Source organism: Meriones unguiculatus, chromosome 8, assembly GCF_030254825.1.
Source record: "Meriones unguiculatus strain TT.TT164.6M chromosome 8, Bangor_MerUng_6.1, whole genome shotgun sequence".
Classification (NCBI taxonomy): Eukaryota; Metazoa; Chordata; class Mammalia; order Rodentia; family Muridae; genus Meriones; species Meriones unguiculatus.
Genome location: NC_083356.1, coordinates 71,404,309 through 71,416,942, shown reverse-complemented (window position 1 = coordinate 71,416,942; position 12,634 = coordinate 71,404,309). Strand labels below are relative to the sequence as shown.

Here is a 12,634-nt window from a genome sequence, read left to right as displayed (position 1 = left end):
AAGGCTCCTCAACAGGTCCAGGATGCTGTGCGGACCTCTTTATATCATTTGGACCTACGGTTCAGATGACCCAATGGTAGGGATGCTGTTTGGAGGTGAATCAGAGATCTTTTCAGTTTGGGTCCAAGTCTCCACCATTGTCTACAGACAACTATTCCCTTTAAGAGACAGCTCTTGGTCTACTATTGGGCCTTAGTGAAAACTGAATATTTGACAATGCACTTACCAAGTTAGCATGCAATGTGAGCTGCCCATCGTGAGCTGGGTGTTATCTAACCCACCAAGTCATAAAGTAGGATGTGCACAGCAGTAATCCATTACCAAATGAAGATATTGGTATTGGGCCCATGCAGGCCCTGAAGGCACAAGCAGGTTACATGAAGAAATCGCCCAAATGCCCATGGTTTCTACTCCCAGTACAATGCCGTCTGCTGCCAAGCATGCTTCACAGCCTCATGGCGGAGGAAGAGGAGACTGGGGCCTGGTTTACTGATGGTTCTGTGGGTTGTGCAGGTGGCTGCAGCATTACAACCCCTTTCTGGGACAACCCTAAAAGACACCAGTGAAGCAAAATATTCACAGTGGGCAGAACTTCGAGCAGTATACATGCTCATAAATTTGTTTGGAAGGAGAAATGGCCAGATGTGCAGTTATTCACTGATTCACGAGCTGTAGCCGATGGACTGGCTGCATGGTCAAGGACCTGGAAAGAACATGATTGGAAATTTTTGAGAAAGACATCTGGGGAAGAAGTATGTGGACACATCTCTCCAAATGGGAGAAAGATGTAGAGATGCTTGTGTCCCATGTAAATGCCCATCAAAAGGTGACTTCAACTGAGGAAGAGTTCAGTAGTCCTGTAGATTGGATGACCCATTCTGTGGACAAAGTCAGCCTCTTTTCCCAGCCATCCCTGTCATTGCGCACTGGGCCCATGAACAGTGGCCATGGTGACAGAAATGGGTTCTGCAGAGGCTTGACAGCATGTACTTCCACTCAGGGAGGCTGACCTGGCCACAGCTGCTGCTGAGCACCAGATCTGCCAGCAGCAGAGACCAACAAGCAGATCTCTGTAAGTTCAAGGCCAGCCTGGTCTACAAAGCAAGCTCCAGGACAGTCAGGGGTGTTACACACAGAAACCCTGTCTTGGAAAAGAAAGGAAGGAAGGGAGGAGGGAGGAGGGGAGGAAGGGAGGAAGGAAGGAAGGAAGGAAGGAAGGAAGGAAGGAAGGAAGGAAGGAAGGAAGGAAGAAGTTCACCATACGTGTACACAGCCGCTTAGGTTTTAGTTAATTCCAGATGTAGTCGAGTTGATAACCAAGAATAGCCATCACACAGGATTTCCTCTATGTAGCCCTGGCTGTCCTGGAACTCCGTATGTCAACCAAGCTAGCTTCAAAAGAGATCCACCTGCCTCTGCCTCCCAAGTGCTGCGATTAAAGGCATATACTACCACAAAGGGTGTGTGTATGTGTGATTGTGTGTATTCTAGTGATTGAACTCAGGTCCTCTTGCTTGCAAGGCAAGTGCTTTGCCATCTGAGCATCTCCCCAGCTTCATCTGTTCTTTCTTCATCCTTCCAAACACTATTTGTCAAGAACTAGTAGCCTGCCCATCTGGTGCAGCCATTTCTGAAGCAGCTGAGAGACAGGAATACAGTGACCAGATACTTTAGTATTTCACCAGTATGTTGCTTCAGGGCCTGGTACATTCCTTCCCTCATCACTCTTGCAGACCCAGGAGGCCAACAGACATACCCAGAAGAGCTCACTGAACAGACCTGTTTCTAGCCTCTATCTGTAGCAGCCAGCTCTACCTTGAAGCACTGAGCACCTGGATGAAGATTTGGCTCTGCAGGGGGCCTAGCCATCAGCATCCCTCCATGAGCAGCCACCAGTAGGCCCTAACCAACCTTTCTCCTGTGACAGGGTCAGTCCTTCTCAGTGTCAGCCGCTCCAGGATGGAGTCCAACGGCACGTTGAGGAAGAACACTCTGTAGAGAGACCACAGTGGCCATGGTTGTTACTATCTGGACCTGGCAAAGCTTTGACAGCCTGGGCCTGCTAATCCTTGGGAGACTACTCTCCCCTCTTCCCCGGCTGACATTGGAAAGATCAAGTGCTAACCTGTCAACATGACTTATAGTACACAGCAAACCCACCTACAGCCCAGAGACCCACCCACCTTCTCTATCAAACTCGCTTTCCAGCCAATAACACCCTAATGCCAGATACTAGGGTGACTAAAAACTGACTTGTAGCCCTGAGCCTTCTGAATCATCCACTGGCCACTCTGGGGCCTGCCCGGCCTTGCGCATTCCTCCCCACAGAAACCACAATCAGGTTCCCAGGCCACCCTGTCCCCTTCCCTCTGTTGCCTCTTTCCCTTGGTGTCTCCACTCTGTGGCCCTGTGGGGCACTGGCCTCTCTGTTATCACTCTTTTACCTCCCCAAGCTAAATCTCGTTATAGTCAAGATTAGGACAGTCGCCATGGTCACCAGAGGGAACCCCAGGCCAGACTTCTGTCACCTGAGGGCCAGGGTTAGCATTGTTTCCCACATGTGTGCATGCGTGTGTTTCAGGGAGGGTCTGCCCCAGCTCCCCGAGGCAGCCAAGTGTGGCTGTTCAGACCCTGCCTGAACTGTCCTTATTCCACTCCTCTTGGCTGAGAGATGCTTTCTCCCTCTGGCTCTCTGGTGCCTGTGGCTTGGCTATGACCTTGGCTGTAAGGAGGCTAGGCTGAGCTCAGGCTCCCCCTGGCTGCAGGGACTGCTGCAGGCTGCAGAGCCAAGCCGAGCCAGGTAGGTACAAGTAGCTCCAGCACTTGCTGCAGAACTTCATCTTTTGACTACACAGTGGGAGAAATGGAAGCCCAGGCTTACCAAGAGGATGCCCCTACCCCCACTCCCAGAGCCATCAGGGAGGTGGCCAGAGACACTAGGGACAAGCATTGCTAGGGGCAGATGCTTCAGTGTTTGACACAATGCATAAATTTCTTTCACTCAGGCTGGCTTTCTCTGGGTTTCCTTCTAATACTTACCCAAAGTTACTTTTAAAAATTTTTTTTGTTTGTTTGTTTTTCCAGGCAAGGTTTTCGGTATAGCCTTGGCTGTCCTGGACTCACTTTGTAGAGTCTTGAATTCACAGAGATCGGCCTGCTTCTGCCTGTCAGAGTGCTGAGATTACAGGCATGTACCCCACGCTCGACCTTTTTTAAATTTTAAAAACTTTTATTGGGGTTGGAGAGATGGCTCAGAGATTCTTCCAAAGGTCCTGAGTTCAATTCCCAGCAACCACATGGTGGCTCATAACCATCTATAGTAAGATTTAGTGTGCAGGCAGAATGTTGTATAAATAATAAATAAATCTTTTTTAAAAACCTTTTATTTATTCATTTTTGGGGAGGTAATGAGGGATATGTGCCAAAATGTGCATTTAGAGGTCAGAGAACAGCCATGGGGGTGCTTGAAAGCTTCAGTGAAGAAGAGTCAAAAATGAAACTCAATTTTATTGGAGGAAAGTCCAACTGTGTTTTCAAATGCTGACTGCAGTGCCTTGAGATCTGATTACCACCCTACCATGGACATTGTTACTAATGTTGAACTATCTCCTGTACCCATGTGATGAGAAGAAATGTTCCCCAATTATCCCTGATTGGCTGGTTAAAAGGCCTACACCTGGGCAGGGCAGGTGGAGGTAGACGAGACAAAGGTTCAATGGCTTTCAGGAAAGAAGGACCTTGGGAAGGAGACAGGTTCTGGGAGAGGAAGGAAGGAGAGGAAGGATGGGCTGGTGTGGCTAGATCATGGCTAGATCAGCATGGATGGGGAAAGCAGCCCAAATGAAGAACATTAGCAAGCACTGTGGGATTACGGATGGGAGATAGCCCAGACAGAAAATACTAGAGCTCAAGATTCAGGGGGGGAAAGTCTGGGATAAACAAATGTAATCGTCTGGGGGATTTGGGTGAAGTATGGCTCTTCAGATAGCAAATTATCACCAGATGATAAAATACATCCATTCCCAGCATTCCAGATGGAACACAGGTAAACATCTCCTTCCTTTGAAGAAACAAGCCTTCATGTTTAACTTTCCTGGTTTCCTTAGTGTTCATCTCTGAGTGCAAGGACCTCTACCCTCTACAGACAATTTGAGGGGTTAGTTTTCCCTTTAACCTTGTGAGTCCTAGGGATTGAACTCAGATCCTCAAGCTTGGCAAGTGCCCTCACTCACTGAGGCTATGACCTGATACATGACAGGAAGCAACTTGAGGGAGGAACATTTATTGTTTTGGGCATTTTTTCCTCCTGGCCCCAAGCTTCCAGATTAACAACTCATGAGACTCAAAATATACCTTACAAATACCTCAGCCATATAGCTAGGCTTTTCTCTGACCAACTCATAACTTAAAATAACCCATTTTACTAATCTACATTTTGCCATGTGGCTGGTTACCTATACTCAGGTACCTTGTACCTGTCCTCCTCACATCCTGCCTGGAGAAGCTCCTGTGCCTGGCCCTATCCCAGAATCTTTCTGTCTCCTGGATGTCCTACCTCCTATTCCCTGCCTCAGCTATAGGCCATTAGCTTTGTATTGATAGGTGATATTTCCGTACAGACACAAGACATTCCTTCTATGTTCATTCTGGCTCACAGTTAAGGACACGGGCACCATGATGGGGAAGGCATGGCAGTAGGAGAATGAGGCAACTGCTCATACTGTCTCTGCTGACAGGAAGCAGGGAACTGGGATGGGTCATTAAAACCGCAAAGCCTGTCTCCACTGACCTAGTGACAGTCTTCTACTAGCAAGGCTCCACCTCCTAAAGTTTCCAGAACCTTCCCAAAGGGCACCACGTATTCACATACATGAGCCAGTTACAGGGACCCTTCACATTCAAACAACATGGACACCTCACACACCTGGTGTCATACACTACATGTATGAACTCAAGAAAAAGAAAACACAGCTAGCCAACAAACAGGAAGCAGAGCCAAATGTTCTTTTCCAGGACAGACACTCCCAGGGCTATTCTCCTTCTCTCCCTTTGCCCAGCTCCCCCTCCCTGAAGGCCACCTTGGCCCAGCCTCCAGAAAACCCTGCTGGTGCTGAGGGTAACTGCAGCCACTCCTGAAGCAGGCACAGCTAGTTCCCAGCGGCCTGGCACACTGAAGCCATGACAAGCCTTTCCTCACTGCAACGCTATCTCTCAGGCTCATGCAACCATTTGACACTGAGACGTGATGCTATTATCTACCAAGTTCACACTCAGAATAAAATCACTTTACAAAACACACACTTACACACATACAGACAGACATGCTTATACACACACACTCACCATACACACACTCACTCACACTCACACATGCACACATACACACCTACACACACTCACAATCCTGTTTTAGTAACCCAGGCTGCAAGTGGCCCACAGGCTTGAGGTGGACATACCTGCTTTCAAGTGACTCCAATTCACCGAGTGCCTCAGGACAACACTAGCCTAGTGCAGTGTGCATGGCACTGCAAAAATCAGCCCAGCAAACATTAAACAATAACTCATTATTACAGCTAAGTGAGCTTTAACCTGGGAAGGGAAGCCTAATTTGTTTAATCACTTTTAAATTTAAAGTGAAATTTGCCATGTTTTCAGACTATGTAGACAGGGTCTCACTATGTAGCTGGCCTCCAACTGCTATGCAGCCCAGACTGGCCTTGGATTCTCAATCCTCCTGCCTCTGGCTCTTCAGTGTTACAATTGCAAGTGTGTGACACTGTGGACGAGGAGAGAGGACGATGCACGTTAGGTTACAAAACAACCACAAAACAGCTAACCCCACGCAAAAGGTCAAAGAGTGAATGTTTTCTCCTGAACCAGGTACAGAGCACGGATCTGTGCTCTCATTACCCCTGTTCAATTGACTCCTGCAGCTAGTCCTCTGCCCACCATGTACACACACACACACACACACACAATACACTAAATATAATTTTTAAAAACCTTGTGTTGGGGCTGGAGAAGTGGCTCAGAGGTTAAGAGCTCTGGCTGCTCTTCTAGAGGTCCTGAGTTCAATTCCCAGCAACCACATGGTGGCTCACCACCATCTAGAATGACATCTGGTGGCCTCTTCTGGTGTGCTGGCACACATGCAGGCAGAACATTGTATACATAATAAATAAATCTTAAAACAAAACAAAACAAAAAACCTTGTGTAAAAATACATTAAAAAATAAGCCAGAATGGTAAAACAAAAATATTTGCAAAACACATATCCGATCAAGTGTTTGTATCCAAACTTGGAAGAGTGTGAACGAGTGTGAACTACATTCGCAGTTGGCAGCACACACCTCCAGAACTGCCACCCAAACGGGAGAGAGGGACAAAAGAAGACAGTTTCTTAAAAAGGCTCAGGTTGCCTTTTCCTTCCTAGAAAGACCCAGCCTCTGTCCCGGGGAGCCCTCCTTTCAGGCCTACAGGCCATCTGTGACTGTCAGGCCATGGTACAACTCATGGTGCTTCCTCTCAGGAAGAACTCCACCTGACCACCATTTGAGGAGAGTTGCTAGAGAAAGCACAAAGGGCACTGCAGACTGGAGCCGAAAATGGTCCATCAGTGATGGACAAAAGCACACTGCTTGACTGGAAGCATCATCCGGGACAGAGGGGGAAGACGGTGCCAGGGCAGCCCTGCTTCAATGGCAAGCTCCAGGGTGTCGCCAGAGCACACAAGTAGCCAGATCTTTCTCTTTTTTTTTTTTAATTTTAGATTTAATTATTTTATTTTTTGTGTGTGATTTGCCTACATGTAATGTCTGTGTACCACATATGTACCTGGTGCTCACAGAGGTCATAAGAGAGCGTCAGATCCTCTGAAACTGGATTATGGATGGTTGTTGAGTTGACACGTGGGTGCTAGGAATAGAACCCAGATCCTCTGCAAAAGCAACAGGGGCTCTTGGCTGCTGAGCGTGCCCTTGTGGAAGCCATGAAACCTCGTCAGGGGTCATCTACCTCCTTTGAGACAAGGTCTCTCATTTTCCTAGTGGTCACCCACTCAGCTAGTCAGCTGGGAACCTCAGGGATTCTTCCTGTCTCTGCCTTCCTAGTGCTATGGTTACAACCGTGTACCAGCATGCCTGGCATTTTTCTGTGAGGTCTGATGTTGGGACACAGGAGACACTTTACTGACTGAGCCATCTGCCCTGCATTGCCGTCTCCACTGCACGTTAATGCCACTCTACTGGACGACGCTCCGTCCAGATTCAAAGCTCAGCAGCTTTGTCCCAGAAGCACATCAAGGGTCAGGACAGGGGCTGTGGCTGCCTTGTTTGTGCTGTGTCCTTCTTGCCTTGAAAATGCAGACATCCAAATAGATGCTGAAGGTGGACCAGGGGCTGTTAGCACAGAAACTGCGGCCCAACCCCTTCTCAGAGCAAAGCACAGCTTCGGTTCCACGCTGTTGGCTTTCTGGCCCTCATGGCAGATGCCTAGGTCCCAGGGAAAGCCTGCAAAGATTCCTGGAACTGAGTGTTGAGAGAGGCTGTGCTCACAAAGGTTCTTGAAGAGGACAGTCAAGACACAAGGCCTCTCTGGCCAGGATTTTAAGGTGTTTGCTATGCAGATGTTTCACCCTGACAAGCATCTGAAACACCAAAGGGCAAACATCGCCATCTGATCCTACCACCCTGAGCGTCCTGTGTCTGGCCTTGGATAGCAGTGAGAACTCCTCTCGCCTCCAGCTCCGACTCCATCAAGACAAGGGCTCCCACTGGCCATTTCTTGTTGAGAACGATGCATAATTGACAGTGTAACACCCCCTGGCGGTATCTGCAGTCTCTCCAGGGGCAAGCAACAAACTCACTCTCCCTGCTGCTAACCAGTAAATCAGTGCGCACTCCTGGCAGTTTACCAAGCGCAGTCCGGTTGACCCACAATACTGCTGCATAATCCAGCTCTCTTTAAAAGCCCTCTTAAAATGTCTACCTCCTTCACCACCAAAAAGAAAGAAAAAAAAATTCTTTTGCTGTATACACTGCCACCCAGGAGCTCCCTAGACAATAAGGAAAAGCCAGTTGTCAGAGCCAGGTAATTCTGCAAGCTTTTCCCACAGAGAAAAGCAAATCAAAATAACAGGAGACAAGCTGGCCCCCACCTGTAAAGCAAACCTCTTAGCAGAATTCCCAGGGAGCCTGAGACATCTCAGGCCACCCTTGGGGCTCAATAGGGACAGAAGGGAGGAGGGAGGAGGGACACAAATACACAGCCGCTCCAGCCTCTGGGTAGGGGTTCCTCCAGTGAGGTCACTGACTAGAGTGTGCCCTCTCATCCAGGCTTTGGGTCAGAAGAGTAGTAAAGGGATGAGAGCCACATTCCTGAGACAAGAAGGCCAAGATGACATGACACAAGACCTTGTCCAGGCTCTCAACATCTTAACACGAACAGTTTTGGTGCCCTCAAATCCGTACTCATACTCCCCCATCATTCTGTTGTTTTGAAAACTAAGTTCTGGGGCCATAGAGAAGGCTCAGCTGGTTATGAGCACTGGCTGAGGATTCAATTCCCAACACTAACATGCCAGCTCATACCTGTCTGAAACTCTAGTTCCAGGGGATCCAAAGACACACATGCAGGCAAAACACCAATGCACATAAAATAAAAATAATTCATAAAAAGAAAAACTAAGTTTTGGGGCTCTGAAAGAGCTCAAGAAGTAAAGTGCTTGCCTTGCAAGAGTAACAGCCTGAGCTCAGTCTGCAGAGCCTATCTAAAAACAAACTGGGCCTGGGGTCATGTGCTGACAATCCCAGTGCTGGGGAGGCAGAGACAGGCAGAATCTCTAGAGTCTGTGACCAGCAAGGCCAGCGTACTTGGCAAGTTCTAGTCCAGTGAGAGAATCTTCCTCAAAGGAAGGTGGGCAGCACCTGAAGGAATGACAGCCATTGTTAACCTCTTTCGACTTACACAATTAGGTCACAGGTCCACATAGCCTTTACAGCTGGACCAACATCAAACCTTGACAAGAGAGTCCAAATGCTTTTCTTTAAAGAGAGAAGATGAATTTATTCCATATGTGTAGTGAATTGCTGCACGGATGCATGTTCACCATGTGTGTGCCTGGCTGCCACAGAGGCTGGACGAGGGCTTCATATCCCATGAGACTGCAGGTATGAACCGTTGTTAACTGCCATGTAGATGCTGAGAACTGAACTCAGAACATCTGCAAAAACAGCCAGCACTCTTAACCATGGAGCCATCTCTCCAGCCCTCAGAGAATGCAAATGATTTTGTTTTACCTACTGTCTTGCTAACCCAACTAAATGGCCCAAGTGGTATGGGAAGACGTTCTAATTTCACTTTGGTTGTGATAAAATACCCAGACCAAAACAACTTAAGGAAGAGAATGGTTTGCTTTAGCTTACAGTTCCAGGTTACAGTCCGTCACAACAGTGCTGTCAGAGTGGCAGGAACTTGAAATAACTGGTCACGTCATCTCCATAGTCAAGAGCAGAGAGAGAATAAAGACATGCTTGCTTGCTTGCTTACTTGCTTGCTTGCTTTTAGCTTGGTTTCTCCTCTCTTACACTATTCAGGAACCTCTGCCTAGAGAATGGTTCTGCCCACGTTGGCTGGGTCTTCCTATTAACAATCAAGGTAACCTACCCAACTCCAGACATGCCTGACCTAGAAAATTCCTTATTAAGACTCTCTCCCCAAGTGATAATAGGTTGATTCAACTTGACAGTTAATTCTACCCAGAAAGGTTTGGAACCATCTCCCTTGTGGGATCCTCTCGTTTGAGAAGACCATGATTTCAAAATGACGATATACAGAGATTTTGACTTGTGAGCATTAGTGCAACAAAAAGTCCACACAGCACAGAAATACACTCATGATACATTAAATGAAAAAATTATATTGAGACCAGGAAATATAACTACATTGGTGGTGTGTTTGCCTGGCATGCACAAGGCCCTGGGTTCTGTCCCCAGCACTGTAGAAATTGGCATGGTAGTACATGCCTATAGTCCCAGCATTCGGGAAGTGGAGACAGGAGGATCAGAAGCCTAAGGTCATCTTCAGCTACATCTGCAGGTTTAAGGGTAGCTTGGGCTACATTAGACTCTGTCTCAAAAGAGAATTAATACGTGAAATTGTCTGATGCCACTTAAAAATGTGCAGGAAAATCCTGACATGGTGGTATACCATGCCCAGCTTACTTGGTAGGATGCTGAGGAGTTCAAGGGTTTGAGGTCAGCTTGGACTACACAGTGAGACCTTGTTTCCAAAAGCAAAAACCAATGGCTAGAATAATAAAGATAATCATCCCAGGACACTGGTAAGAGTACAAAGCTCACATATTCCTTGTCCTTATCCCTGCTTCATGGTTTGCTAGTGGTCTAGCTTCTGCAAGTCAGGGAGAGCTCTGAAAATTGTTGCATTTGCCCATTTCCCTAGTGTAAATTCTCCCAATAAACCTGGCAGCTGCTTACCTGGCACACGGAATGTGGTGCTAGGAAATGATACACAGGTTAGAGTCTTAGGAGCTGGAGCATACTAGTTCTTGAGTGGTGCCTTGAGCTGGGCCCTGTGGATACCCTGCCTTAATCCTCTCAACATCCTGCGAGGCTGTGGTACCATGACGGGATTAACATATCACAGGCCACCAAGAGCAAGGTTCTGAACAAAGTTTTAGGCTGAAAAGTGGCAGAGACTTGGCGCTGGGACTGTTTCCAGATACTACCTATAATTCCTCTGTCCTCTGCTTACTTCCCTCCATGTCTGTTCGTGAGGGAATGACTCTTCAGTGACCCCTGCCTGCTCTGTCCTTTCAGGAGGCCAGAGGCAGGACAGTTGCCATCTCTGTCACAGAAGCAAGGGAGGAACCTGAGACCCATCAGAGCTAATCCCTACCCTCGATGGCCTCCTTCTGTTGGGCTTGCTAAAGCCTTGTATTCTGAGGAATTCTTACTTCCATTGTCCCACTGGTCCATCTGAACCATCCATTGGCCTTGAAGATTTCAAAAGTGCTTTGCTTCTTAGCTTTAGTTTGAACCTTTGGCCTTTTGTTTATTACAGCCGCCACCGTCACCACCACCACCATTATCATCATCACCATCATTACCACTGTAATCACCATCACTCCTCTCACCACCACCAACGCTGACGTCACCATTCCTGTCATCATTATCACCATGAGCAGCAGCACCATCGTCACCACCTTAATCACCAGCATCATCATCCCCATCAAAACTTTTGTCAACCCTCTGTACTAGAGATTTGTACTCAGCACATCACACATTACCACGCCCACCCTTCACCAGGAGAAGCATCTGCATAGGTACTGTGATCCTGCCCATTCAAAGGCCTGGAGGTCACATGCTGTCTCTAGACTATGCTCCCGGTCCGTCAGTGTACAAGATGCTGTGTTTCGGCCCTGAGTTCCCATGTGTCAAATAACCACAATTCATTCCCCCAGATTGATAAAACATTCCAGAAGCCTCTAGTGAGACTCAGGACTGCCCAGGGGACACTGAGGCCACTTAACTCAAAGGGTGTGGCTGGACCTAACTGCTCAGGCTCCTCTGTGTCAGCCCAAAGACAGACTGACTCTTCACGCTCCTCCTGTTGGAAGGTATACAGCTAGCTTCCTCTTGGGGCCAAAGACAAACAATTCAGATTGCATAAGACTATTTACCCTGACTCCACTCTGTGGCTGCCTGGCCTAAAGAATCTGCTGCTGTTTTTCTTAACGCTTTAATTACTCCAAAATTATGTTAAATCCTTACAGAAAAACAGCACTCTTCCAAAGAATTTCATTACAGTAAAGTTGGGCTGTCTCCAGAGCACTCAGTTAAAAGAAAATAAATAAGGTCTTCAAAATAAAGGCAAGAAGGTCATCCTCTCTAAGCCCATCCAGGGCTCAGAGTCTTGGAGGGGTCAGAAACCTCCCATTTTACAGACAGAAAGGAAAGAAAACACCCTTTGGCTTTGCAACGTAATAGGGTTTACTTCTGGAAAGAAAAAAAAAACCAAGCCTGATTAAATATTAATAGCCAGTGGTATTAATTAAGAGGGAAGAGTCCATCAAGAGAACCCCAATATGTTTACAGTGTCCCCAGGAAACTGAGAAAATTCACAATCAAGTGTGTAAATGTTCTAAAAAAGGGTCTTGAATATTTTATGAATATTTGTCATAAAACAGAAATAATAACCACTGTGCAGAGCTATTAGAATTAATATTTATGCCACCCGCCATGAAATATTCATGGGGACAGAGGGGGGGGCGTAAGACAAGAATTAATTTACATTGGGCCCGGTTTACCCGCTGGCTTGATGTTTAAAGCCGGCTGACAAGCCGCCCTATGAATCCACCAGTCACTTCCCTGCAGTCTGGGAAGTGGAGGGGGTGGGGCCTGGTCCAGGCTGCTGACAGCTCACAGATTGAGTTTCTGACAGCCCTGAAAAAACCTAAGTGGCCCCCCACCTTTTTTCCCTTCTTCCATTGCCCAAGGCACTCTGTTCCGAAACCGTTAGTCCCAGCTCCCCTTCCATCTGCTGGAATTAACGAATTAATGAGCGCCGATACACTTTACTGGTGGGGCCCTATGAATGTTTACAGTCGATTAAATTA

General features: G+C 47.4%; 1 protein-coding gene across 7 annotated transcripts in view; it reads right to left on the bottom strand.

The window, feature by feature from the left end:
• The window catches only part of Ak8 (adenylate kinase 8), a 105,119-nt gene that overhangs the window by 1,533 nt on the left and 90,952 nt on the right, over positions 1-12,634 (bottom strand). For 6 of the 7 annotated variants that reach the window (XM_060389771.1, XM_060389775.1, XM_060389774.1 and 3 more), the window contains one exon: positions 1,912-1,992. The exons of the other annotated variant lie outside the window; for it this stretch is intronic. In XM_060389771.1, coding sequence (XP_060245754.1) covers positions 1,912-1,992 — 81 coding nt within the window. The remainder of the gene's footprint in view (positions 1-1,911; positions 1,993-12,634) is intronic. 7 annotated transcript variants of the gene reach the window in all.